Source organism: Sphaeramia orbicularis, chromosome 21, assembly GCF_902148855.1.
Source record: "Sphaeramia orbicularis chromosome 21, fSphaOr1.1, whole genome shotgun sequence".
Classification (NCBI taxonomy): Eukaryota; Metazoa; Chordata; class Actinopteri; order Kurtiformes; family Apogonidae; genus Sphaeramia; species Sphaeramia orbicularis.
The window spans coordinates 33,412,238-33,426,184 of NC_043977.1; the positions used below are offsets into that span (position 1 = coordinate 33,412,238).

The following is a 13,947-nucleotide window of genomic DNA, read 5'->3' on the forward strand; positions in this document are numbered from 1 at the left end:
TGAGATGGGGGTTGACCTAGTTTCACATTAACAGAAGTCAAATCCTTATGTTTTATTTGTCACGCACAGGTGGGACTTTCTTGTTCTTAAAAAAAAAAAATCTGACAGGCTACACTACCAGATGTAACTTCAGTTTGGCTGTATTAAACACACCTTTTTACATCAGTAGAAATGTAAAATGTACAAAGGATACATAAAAATATCATCATTGAAAAACTAACTGAATCTCTCATTGAATTACAAATAATAAGAAAGCAGTTAAACCATTCAACCTTAAAATAAAATGAAAAACAAAGTGGAAATAATTTACATTGACTTCACTCTAATGTGTAGCTCACTTTTCAATGACAGCAGCTGAACTCACAGCATGATATTGCCTTTTCTCTGCTGTACTTTCTCTTTCCTGTCTCTGTTTTTATGTATTTGTATGTCTGTTCAGATGAAATGAGCCATCATGGTGGGATGTCACACAAGTGATGCAAAAATCAAAATGATCATTCATTCTTTACAGATTTATTCAACTTAAAGTAAAACACCTGAAAATGTAAGGGGTCAGAAGCACAGATAAATGTGTGAAAATGTAGGAAGTAAAAGTAAAAAAGATGACAGAAAAATTAAGAAGAGATGAACTTGAAATCTCCTGGTGTAATGTTTAAGTGTCGAGATAGTTCCTCAACTAGTTAGCAGTAGAGACATGCAAGGATGATTTATTAGTTCATTAGTCACAACTATAACCATAGTCAACTTTGTTTTCTTTTAACCCATAAAGACCCAGTGCTACTTCTGTGGCAGTTCCCAAATGATTTTTCTCTCTGTATAACCTTTCTTAAATGTTTTTTCAACAATTATTGTAACATCATTGTCTTTATTTTGCATTTTTTCAGTGAAAATTGGGTATTTTCCCATATTTAATTCACACTTCTTTTACTGGTGAATCAGTGTTGTAGAAAATTATAATGTTTCCTTGGTAACTACGGAGCCTCTGAATGTACAAATGGGTCATATCTGATGAACATGAAAAGACAACGAACTGCATTTTACACAAGTTATTTATTTTATTTATCAGTTATATTGATTTATTATTTATTTATCAATTATATGATAGGATTAGTGGATCAACAATTATTAAACAGTTTAGATCAGTAGATGATTTTAGATGACGGTGTTTGAGTCTTTATGGGTTAAGAGTCAACTAATTTTTTATCTGGGGTAAGTGTAGATTAATGTTTTTAATTCATACACACGGAACAAATGTTTACTTTTGGTACTGTTAGTGCCTGAGTGCTTTATATGTTATACAACATCTGAAAAAATGTAGTGTTTTAAAATGTTAAAGTGGTATACTTGTGGTTCACCTATTCACCTTGTTATTTTGGTTTTGGTGGAGGACACTGGCATTAATGATGATGTCATGACTAATAAATTCAAATTGGGTTCATTAGTTGACTCCAAAAAGTGACCAAAATTCGTAGATCATTATTCTTCCCAAAAAAAACTCCAAAATATAACAGTTGCCCATATAGTTTGAATAACTTTGTTTTCAAACTCTTTCATTCTTTTTATTCCTATTAATACACATCAATAATCACCTTTGATCTCATGGAATAACCCAGTTACACTTTATTTATCAAAAACAAATCACATTTTCACAATCATTTCATTGGAAAAGGTAAAAATATTTTATTCCAATTTTATGGGTAACAGTATATGACAGTTGTTGTCTTTCAACACATACAAGGTGCACAGTTAATGCACTCCCACATTAGCCATTAGCAGCCTTGCATATAATTTTCAAATAGGGGGTTAACCAGATCACAAAATATGACTAAATGTACCCTGGTAAAAGGATTTGATCATTTCTGTTACATGTATGATGTTCTGTCTCTTGGCCTCTGTTGCTTTTTGTTACATATTTTGCATCTTCACTGTCCTGAATTACTTCTCCCCCCCCCGGTGAAACAAAATAGAAGATTCTTTGGAAATCCGTTGTTGTTTTCATGGTCCATTATCACACCCATGCCAATGTACACCATAGGTTGCAATCACATTTCTTCATATCCTTCTTCATCTAGTCTCAACATGTTCACAATCTATTCAAAGGCTGCGATGTTCTGTTGCCAAATATGTGGTTATATAAAAGGCAGGACAGATGAATGAAATGATTGTTACATTACTCATGAACTGACATTAAAAGTTAGAATAACAAAAAAATCAGATCGAGCCAAGATTAGGACATCATAACTTCAGGACAGAGGGAAACAATAACTGCAGAGAGTTTTGCTTTCGACCTAGGGAACAGTCACCTATATGTCTGTATTACGCAATTAGGATAATTTTGTTCTCAGATAAACATAGCCGATAAATAAAGATTTCCTTTTCTTTTTTGCCAGACAGATGGAAAAAAGTTGATTTTTTACCTTGACATGGCAAAGAAAAGGAAATCTCTATAATTTTAGGTGACAGTATGAACCTAATTGGACTATAGCCAATAAATATCATAAAATTTGTATATACATAAACCCATATATCTTGATCAAGTGGCCTGGTGGTTTGTGGAATAATATTGAGTTTTCAATGTGCTATTACCATGGATGTAAAAATAACAAAGAATACAAAAATTGCATCACAAATGTACAAAAGTAGACATACCAAACAGAAAGAACACTTTATATTTCAAGAATTGCATATATCAAAAATATCAAAAAAACTTCACAGAGAGACACACATTCACTAAATGTCATCAAGATCTACAATAATGACAGCGCATATAAAAGCCATGTCCATTTTGCGTTAGATGACAACATTCACTCACTGGTGTCCATAAAGTAAAAAACATAAATCACTGAGAGGGAGTATCTACATGTAGAAATATTCATCTTACAACAACAAAAAATTAAACATGTGTCATTTAAGTAAGTAAATACTGGGCCACTGTAATGCACATTTTATACAGTAAAATGACAATTATGATGATCCACCAAATTCTGTTTCACATTCTGAAGGCAAATCTTATTAAAGCCTGATTTAAAAAGTATTAAAGCTTCAGTGCACAATAGTTGTCATGAAAAAAAATACATGGTTAGTTCTTAGAATATTGTAATTCAAGTGGTCTGACAGCAAGCAAAACTTCATCATCTACTCCTTGGCTCTTTTTACAGGCTGCAGAAGACATTCCCTGCGACGGAGGATATGGGCTGTTCAGGATACTTTATCGAGAGTTAGGGGGTTTATATACATGACTGAATGCTGCACTTACAGATGGCTGTTCTCCACGACTCCAGTCAGAAGCAAGATGGCAGCTCTCTTAACCATTATATATTAGCTTCCGTTTCCATAGTCGTGTAAAATGGGGTTTGGGCGTCTGTTTTCATATTCAGTCTTTTGATTTGGACCAAGGACAGACATGCAGAGGGAAGGTGTGTATTTCCAAATATTGTTTTTCCTCCTTTGATTTGTAACTCCTGCAGTTGTAATTCCAACAAAATCCAATGTCACAAATAACTCACAGACGAGTGACATGAGGACAGGATTTAACCTGCCTGTACACAGTTTCGTTACTGACATGATTCATGGTTAACCACTCTTCATGACACTCTGCTTTCACATTGTTGCATTGGACGTGATCTTGTAGGTCTTTGGTAATATAGTCTTCATTCCTCTGTCTTCCCTCTTTTTTTTTTTTTTTTTGATTAACCCCTGAGACAAAGACATAGGACATAGATAAGCAAATTCGTCTGAGAGATCAACTAATATCTACACCTATACAGTACTTATATACACATATACACAGCACACATATATGCACATATTGCACACTCCTTTCTAATTTCCAGAGCCAGATTTACAAGCACAAACACTTATTTGGCATTAAAGAACTGTCAGTACAGAGGCACAGTGCAAACTTAATTATAATTGTATTTGTAGAATTTTCCTCCCCTTTCCTTGAGAGTATTTAAGATGAGGCGTGCAATGTGAGTTACTGACATAAGATGTTCATTTACTGCTAAAAAAACAATATTAGACACTAAAAGAAATTTACACCTGGTATTGTGTGTATATAATAAGTGGATGTAGGAAGTGTGACGTCACCCACTGGGTTCTGAACACCTGTCTTGAATCCATTAGTTTGTGATTTGGCTGCAGCCATGATAGGTTTTTGGAGCCAGAAGTGACCACATTTGAACTTATGACAACTCCGAGGGTCAGGGGTGAGTTATTGCTAATCGCTTGACTACAGACTCATGACTAAACTTGGCCCTAAACTTCATGAAGCAATGTGTAACAAAATCATTTTACATACAGTCTTGTTGGTGGAACCTATTAACCACAACAACAACAACTGTAGAGCTGTCTGTCAGGAAAAAAAATTATTAAATCGTTAAAGGCGTCATATTTTGCTAAACACACTTTTATTAGTCTTTGGTACATTTATTTGTGTATTTGGACCCTAACAGTTCAAAAACTTTGAATTTAAATCCTCCAGGTGCTGCAAAGCTATCTTTATATTCATTTTGGCAAAAATTGAGTGGATTTCTACAGCCTGTTTTAATTCCTGCTTAATTTGTTATGTCTATAGCTAGTTACGTCACGACATTTGCACAAATAAGGTCAAGACTTCCGATGAACATTTCTCCAAGTACGCCATAATCATTTGTCAGCGGCAGTGGTTGTAGTCCAGACTGAAAATATGTCCAAACTTCGAGCTGATTACCTAAAATGTTCAGTTGTTGGTTGGTTGTTGGGAGGGGGTGTGGAGTGGCTCATGTGCATTTAAAGGGCCAGTGCTAAAAAACAAAACAAAACAAAACAAAACAAAACAGCCTCTCTGATGTCATTACTCAGAAATAGGGTTGAAGATGGACCTGTGGAGTTTAATTAATGAAGAATTTAGACCAAAGCATAGCATTTACAGTTTATGTAGACCGCAGGGAAATATTTTAAAATGCATAATTTAATTTAAAAAAAGAGGCAAAATATCACTCCTTTAATTAAACAAGCTGAAAGTCTGAAAGTCCTACTTGGCACACAAGTGAGCTGTCATATCAAAGTCTGTCATGGCAGACACCAGAGTTTCTATCTGATCTGAGATCTGATTAATGGGAAAAATTTAAAGGTGTGTACATCTTAAGGGCCCAAATAAAACCAGTGAGACCAAAATGACTCCAGGAAAAGCAATATTATTATTTTAAGATACTTCCGCATTAGTTTCATTTTTTTGGAGCCGAGGCCCTTGGCACCTGCAACGGTAGCAGTTAGACATGGCGGTGGCGTTGGTGAGAATAACAAAGGAAGGCGTTACCAGAGTAGATCGATTACAAAACAGTTCACAAAGTTCATATTTTACCTGCATTGTTCCTGGTTCTGAGATCATTATTGTTGAGAGTGAACTGACATAACATTCAAATCAGCAAGAAAATGAAGCAGGGGTTCTACATTCACATAAAGTCATAAGTCTTTGTGCCAAAAAAATGTCTAGTATTTACCTTGATTGCAATGATAACCCTGATATGCCTTTGCAAATATTCTGGAAACAGCGATTTAAAGTATTTCAGCCACTATTTTAGGCTAAATTACATTCATTTCCAGTTCTACTACAGGAAATTCCCTCTTTTGCTGCTTCTCCTTGATCTATATCACTGTTTCCTGAGAGAAAAATGTGCATAAAACTGAAACTTGACTTTGTCACATTACTATAACAAGCTTTATGTGTGTTGTTTGAAGAATCCCTGTTCCCTAATCAGGTGAGTCTATGAGAAATATGGTCGTGTGCTAATTTGTCCAGGTCTTGGTAAAGCAGTGCGGGTTATTCTTGTCTTGACATTGTGTTCCTTTAGTAAATCAGGTCGATAGTCTAAAGCACAAATCCAGAGTAGATCGCTAACATTATGACACTTAAGACTTAAACACTTAAAACTTACTAGGAGAATTTCCTCCAGCGCCACAAGACCACACATAATCCAGCTACCGTCACAAAGGGAATGATTATAATGTTTCTGTCTCTGTTCATGTTTGGTTCCTGGGTTGGTTGGACCACCTGACCAATGCCTGTGTAAAAGAAAAAGACAGAATATCATGAACAATGTGATGCTGGGGTTCACTTATTGTGTCCAGAGGCTTGGGGCAGTGATGTACCTCCGGACAGTAATAGCATTGCACAGCATGTGCGGGCACAGTAACAGAAAGTGTTTTTGGTTACATTAATCTACTCCTAGTGTGTTGCACAGACAGAATTCTGAGTAAAGCACAGACCTGTCAACCTGGCACCTGTCTAAAACCAACCTGTTTACAACATATTCAACAGACAGAAGCAAGTGTGTGTTTATGTAGTCCATTTACAACATTTTCATAATTTTCCAAACATTTCCAAAGGTGTTAGGGATTTGCTTTGTAAAGTCTATTAACAAAAGAGATCTGTTACATATTTGAACTTAAAGCACAGAATTGTTCAGAGTTACGAAGTTTGATTTTTACAGTTAGTTAGACGTTAACATCAGCAGTCACATGACTTATGCTGAAGGCAGTGAGAGAAAGGAGTCCTCCCTCTATTCCTGAAGTTGATCAGGCACAAACCAGCCCATAGTATCTGTTGGATGGATGTTGTAATTTGTTTTCTCTTGTTTCTATTTCCTGTCATCAGCCAGGTGTGTATGTCCTAGTAAGTTTGAGTTTATCTTTATTCCAGTAATGCATGCAATTAATATGACATTGTTATACCTTCAGACCTAATATTATTAATGTACTATAAGTAAATAAATACATACATACATTTATTTTAAGTTTACATTAAGTTTGCATTACCTTTGTATAACATCGTCTGCTTTTCATTTATGGGTCCTCACCATTATGTACGACACATTTTTTGGTTATAACTTGTCACTGATAAAGAAAAATCAAGTCATAAATGTTGGTTTTCTCTAGTTTCTAAGATAAAGCCTTGGCTCAAAATGAAAAATTCTGAGAATTAATGACTGAATGGGTTTCACTCAAAAATATTTTTCTCAGAGTCACCAGATCTACTTCAAAACACTGTCTGCACATTACAATACATTGACTTTTCAGGTTCTTTCTCGTCAAAGATGTATCAATCTATTGTATAAGTGTACATAAAATAATATATGTGTAATAACACTTTATGTATACATTGAAAACATCAGCTAACCAGTACCTGCCGTTTGTTTTCCAATTCATCCTATTAAAGTATGTAAGATTTATGTGCATTTAATTTCTGAGGCAGATCATTTCTAATGAAAAAATCAGAAACCATTTTTTGGATTTTACATTATAGTTTAGTTTTATTTAGTTTTGACTTTTTTTTCTCTCTAATTCAGTTAGTTTTACTTAGTTTTTAGAGCAGGTTTGCTAGTTTTTATTAGTTTTCATTTTAGTGTTAGGTTTTTTTTCATATCTTTTATCTTCCTTGCCACTGTATTCATAGAAATCCCATACAGGACTCTGCTGCTTTCTCCCAACTTTAGTCTCCATGTAGCCAGGTAGAATGGGGACAAGAAGCCGACGCTAAACGACAAGTGACGAGAAGTGATGGACTGTGAAGTGCTGTATGGTCCCGCCAGCTAAAAATGCTCAAGCAAAATAAATCGATTTCATATCAATCCGACATTGACAAAGATGAAAATGAAGGGAATTTTATCCATAATTTTTAAACGTTTTAGTTAGTTTTGTAAGCACACAATACAGTTTCAGTTAGTTATCATTTTTTTCTTTTAATTATCGTCTTTATTTATTTCAGTTAACGAAAATGTTTTTTCAATTCTAGTTTTCGTCAGTTTCATTAACGATAATAACCTTGTAAACTAGTGAGAACATTTGGTCCTTCAAGATGACTAAGACCCTTACATGAAGATGACCAACTTTTGACCCCTGTTACTGTTACTGTTGTGTGATGGGTCTTTAACATTATGTTACAGAAGGAGGCAGCATCGTTAAAACCTCAGTCACTGTATTGAGTTGCTGCCTCTCTCGTTCACCTTGGAGCTCGGCCCAGTCAGAGGATGTCATCCCACTTTAAAGATTTTGAGGTTGGTTTTGTCAAAAAAAACATACAGAGGTTTGCAATGTCAACACTCACAAATGATTGATATTTCCGAGGCCTGCTATGTCTCAACTTGCACTCAAAGGTCTATTCAGGATTTTATTAAAATTCCTCAATACTGCACATCTGGTTGCCTTGGAAAAACAACAACCTAGATGAACACAACAGCAGGAAGAGCAGGAGGCCAAGAAATATTACCCAACACTTGATGAACAATCCAGTAAAACAATATGAAGCTGTCTGACCCTCATTATTTACACTTCATCTGCCTCTTCATGTGTCAGTCCCCATCATTTCCTACACATTGTTTAGGATGTTACTGCCTGTAAACACAACACAAATGTTAATAGAGATACTTACTACCACTGCAGGTCTCTGTAATGGTAGTTTGTACGTCTTCACTCTTGACATCACATTTGGGCTTCAGTGTGTTGAGATGAGTCACCAGTTTGCTGCTGAAAATGTTGAGGCCATTCACTGTGTTCAGGTTATATGTGTGAGTTATGGTAGTTTCAGAAGAATTTAGAAGCTGCTGTCCATCCAGTGAACCATTGTACCACTGAATCTTGGCTTCCTTGTCATGTCCACTTACAGCACAATGAAAAACCTTTTCATTTTCGCCCTCTGGACTGATGACCGTTTCAGACCTCTGGCAAACGTTGAAGTGAGCTGCAAGAGAAGTCTCAAGTTAAAACAATGGCAAGTTATTACAATGGCAATCAACTGGCACACATTGTGAAATATCTGACTCACCAACTACAGTCAGATGTACAGGGAAATCCTTGTATCTTTCATTAATGTGACAAATGCATTGGTATTTTCCCCGATCCTCCTTTTTGATTCTGGTTAGAACAAGAGAACAGTTGCTCTCCAGTAACACTCTGGCTCGACCCTCGTAGGTTTCATTGAATTCTGACACATTGTTCACATTCTTGAACACACGAAATTGTTCGTTCATCTGCCATTTCATTGGCTGAGTTGTATCTCGGCCTGAACAGGAGCATGGAAGAAGCACACTGTCTCCCAAGATGCCTTCCACCTGGTCATCACCTAGAGGAGAAAACAAATCAGTAAAGCTTTTAGACTACTACAGTCTCTGTGACACATGTGAAAACCAATCTTTCTTTGTACTATTTCTGTGGATGTTTTAATTTTTCTTTTTTGTTTTGCAGAAAATACTCTTGTTATTAATCAATAACCTCTGAACTGTTGATGTTCACATAAATTATACTGTTTTTTATTTTTATGAATAACTTTCAACTTTATTTATCCTTAGAAAGGAAATTCAGCGTCATAGCAGAATATGTCATAACTGCCTCAACTATTCTATATTCTCCATTTATGTCTTTCTGAAAGTTATAATGCAGGTGCTAAAACCATTAACCATTAATGAAAAACAGCTACAGAGCCACTATGTCAATGTGTCAGTATTTCTCAAGTTTAAACAGCAATGATAACCTTTGACCCAAATATACTCACTTACAGTCACTTACAATATTGATATACTTACATGTAGGTTTTTAATATAATACAGTGTAATTCTCTAATATACAGATAATACACTGTTGCCCATAAATAGGAATAATTTTGTTTTCAGATACATTTCTCTTTTGATTCCTATCAGTAATCACATCAGTAATCACCTTTGACCTAGTACAATGATTACATACTGAGGCCAAGTTACACTTCATCTACCAAGAATAAATTACCTAGTCACAATCATTTTATGAGAAAAGGTACAAATATCTTATGCCAACTTTATAGACAGCAGTGTAAATAAAGGGTCACATTTTTCACACACTTAAATTTTGACTGAAACCTTAATAGAAGTCTGACATGAGTGTACAAATATAAACAAGAAAATAAAGTAAAATGAATAACACTAAGCATTTAAAGGTTTAAAACGGACAATCTATGGAAGTGTATGGACTCATCACAGTCCGATATTAGGAAGAAAAACACACCAAAACAATAAGATGTTAAATGTTTTTAGGTGTTCAGTTTTGTATGAACTCAGATATTTACAAAAAAAAAGGAACAATTGTGTTGATTCTCTGAATAAAAGTGTTTTATCATGTGATCTCTTCAGGCAGACATTTCCACTTACAAATTAACAGGAAATGAAATAAGAAATGGTGTTATGTGCTTCTTTAATATGAGTCATGTCTCAATAATCTCCACACACAGCCTGACATGAGATTAATGATCAAACAGACAGGAATGCAATCATACAGCTACACCTATACTATCATAGTGAGAGTAAAAAAACAGTCTAAACATTTACACTACTTAACAGGAGAGGACAGCAGGTGTTTGGAGCCTTACCTGAGACAGACACCACCAATAAAACGCCCACTAATGCAATCATGTTGCACTCGGACAGCGGAAGAAGATTAATAGATCTGCGCTCCTGGACTCATCTGTATAAACATTTACTGCGGAATAATGATCATAATCTGTTAATGCGCCGATTAAATAAACCCCTTGTCAACGGGTGGTTTAAATCTCCAGCCGCAGCCTCAGAGGAACCTCCTCACATGTCTGTTCCCAGAGTGTAAAAGCGAAACTTGTGGTTCTACACTCCAGGCTGTTTGGTTTGTCCGAGTGCGTATTTCCGCTTCTATCTCATAGGCTAATGTAAAATCAGTGACTCAGACAGACAAAAAAAAAGCAGATTCAAAAGCGATATGAGTTCACGTCTGCTACTTTTACCATCACAGGAAACATGCGGAGGCGTTTTGAGCATGGATCAAGGTGAAGGAGTTTCCTGGAGCCATTTGGCCAATTTACGCACATGATGTAATTAATGAACATATGTCTGTGTGTATGCACTGTAAGACCGGAGAAGTTGAGTTTACTTAAAAAAAAATTTGAGTAAACCGGTTACATTAAGAAATTTAAGTAATGAGTAGTGAAAACTTAAGTGTATTAAACTTAAATGCTTGACTTGAATGGAATTGCTATTTTAAGTACAACACACTAAATGCCAAGTTAATTTAACTTAAAATTGGTTGCAACGTCAATTGCTTTGTATAATCATTAGACTCAATATCTTCAGTTCGTTGGACTCAATTCCCTGTTATTTTAATTTAGAATTTTTCAATATAAAGTAATTACTTACTATAATAATTCTACTGAACATATTGCAGTGGATAATTATTAGGCAGGATTTTACATCAGTGTAATTTGTCTATTTATAACTTTTTTGATTTTGATTAGAGTTAAAGATTTATATAAGATAGGACAGATGTTGATGAACAGTAAAGCCATTGTTCAGCCTATGGCTCTCAGTCATGGTGCAGCTCTACAACAATACAAAAACAAACACAAAAAGGCCAATAAACATTGCCATACACACATTACGTCTAAATTAACACGAACACCACAACCCCGCTGAGCCCCTGCACATAAAATAACACATTTTCAACAAAATGCCAAATACCCACAATGCAACGCAGACATAAAAAGATGTGGTCATGACTAAAACTTAGTGATTTAAATCCATTCAACTTAAGTTTTTCGTACTTTCAACTATGTCTACAAATTAGTAGAATATACTTAACATTTTATAATAATGTAATAAAACTTAAATCATTTAAGTACATTGTAATTAAAGCATTTTAGTAAACACAAAGTCCGGGCTTACAGTGTGTATATGTATATGTATCGTGTACTTGTACATGTACGTGTGTGTATGTGTAACTGTATATGTATATGTATGTGTTTGTGTATCTATATATGCATATGTATGCCTGCGTGTACATGTACATGTGTGTGTGTGTGCATGTGTGTGTGTGTGGGGGGGTGATTGCTAGACAATAACATGTAGGGCAGAGGTGTCAAACTCATTTTAGTTTGGAGCCATATACAACCCAATTTTTCTCTGTCTTAGAATGAAAAAAGTAAAATTACATGAAGAAAAGGTTTACATTTACAAACTACCCTAAAATTTGAATAACATGAACAACCACAAACAACCTGAAAAATTCTCAAGAAAAATGCGTGGATTTTTAACAATATCATGCTTCAGCTTATCATTTCCACATGTGCATTACAACTAGGCCTAACAGATGACAGTGGAACAGTGGAAAATATTGTATAAATTGGACACATTTTTCTTAAAATGTTTCAGCTTGTCTGAACAGATCTGTTCAGGTTATTCAGTTTTTTGTGAAAGGATAGTTTGTAAATAAAAACATTTTCATACTGTAATTTTAGTTTTTTACACTAAAAGAAAGAAAAATTTGGAGTGGTCATTATTCATTGATTATTATGATAGTATTTTACTGGTCTGACTCACTTGAGCTCTATGTGGCCCCTGAACTAAAATGAGTTTGACACCTGTGATTGTAAAAATTTTCAGAGTAATTTTTTACAGTTTACAAATTCATCCCACCAGCTGGTTTTGGTCTGCGGGCCGTACATTTAAGACCCCTGATTCTATAGCAGTGGTGTCAAACTCATGTTGGTTCAGGGGCCATATTTAGCCCAATTTGATCTCAAGCGGGCCAGACCAGTAAAATAATGACTTAAAAACCTATAAATAATGGCAAATCCAAGTTTTTCATTTTGTTTTAGGACAAAAAAACCCCAATTAAATAATGAAACTATTTACATTTTAGAAAAAAGATGTGAATAACCTGAAAAAAATAGAAATTTCATTAGAAAAATTAGTGCTATTTTAACAATATTATGCCTCGACATTATTTATACATGTACATTACACACAATGTTCCATAAACATTTGGTAACAGGTATAATATTGTTAAAATTTTGGAGTTTGGAACTAAAATTTGAACAATTTCTACAATATTACATCTCTTATTATTAACACAACTACAGATCACAGTGGATCTATAAATACACAAAACACTTAGTAACAGGCAGAATATTGTTAAAATTACACATTTTGGGTTGTTCATCTTTGTTTTTATTTATGTATTTATTTACATTTTATTATGAAAGAATAGTTTTGTAAATGTAAATATTTTTTACAGTGTAATGTTATTTTTTTCACTTAAATTTTTTCCACATAATTTTTCACAAAGAAAATTTGTAGTTGTCATTATTTATGTCAATGTCTCCCACCCCCTACATGAGACTGTAAGAGCCCTGGAAAGCTCCATCAGTGACCAGCTTCTTCACCCACACTGTACGAAGGAGAGACACCGCAGATCCTTCCTTCCCTCTGCTGTCGGACTCCACAATCAGTCCTGCTCCCAGTAGATCACCACATATGCGGTCTACATATGTGGTGTAATAACAACCCTCCTTCCATTCCATTTATGTTGTCCATCACTGTCTATAGGCACCATATTTATGTATCTAAAACCGCACTTGTCCAAATCTGTATATATTCAAATCCGTATTTATATATATATATATATTTTTTATATTTATAACCATTTGCACTACATTCATATCAAACCGTATTTGCACTCTCCTTTTAAACACTTTTTTAATTCAAATTTGTATGACTGTTTTACGCATGTGTGTACAGGGTGGGGAAGCAAAATTTACAATGAACATTTAGTTGTTTTTTCTCAGCAGGCACTACATCAATTGTTTTGAAACCAAACATATACTGATGTCATAATCATACCTAACACTATTATCCATACCTTTTCAGAAACTTTTGCCCATATGAGTAATCAGGAAAGCAAACGTCAAAGAGTGTGTGATTTGCTGAATGCACTCGTCACACCAAAGGAGATTTCAAAAATAGTTGGAGTGTCCATAAAAACTGTTTGTAATGGAAAGAAGAGAATGACTATGAGCAAAACTATTACGAGAAAGTCTGGAAGATATTATTAAAGAAGAATGGGAGAAGTTGTCACCCAAATATTTGAGGTACACTTGCGCAAGTTTCAGGAAGCGTGTGAAGGCAGTTATTGAGA

The 13,947-nt window shown here is 34.8% G+C and overlaps 1 protein-coding gene across 1 annotated transcript; it reads right to left on the reverse strand.

The window, feature by feature from the left end:
• Window positions 1–1,605: 1,605 nt before the first annotated feature.
• On the reverse strand, window positions 1,606–10,653 carry LOC115411811 (uncharacterized). The gene is made up of 5 exons (XM_030124014.1): window positions 10,376–10,653; window positions 8,804–9,100; window positions 8,411–8,719; window positions 5,919–6,045; window positions 1,606–3,696 (listed from the first exon to the last, which is right to left on the reverse strand). Coding segments are annotated over exons 1-5 (777 nt in total). The 5' UTR covers window positions 10,419–10,653; the 3' UTR covers window positions 1,606–3,695.
• Window positions 10,654–13,947: the final 3,294 nt, after the last annotated feature.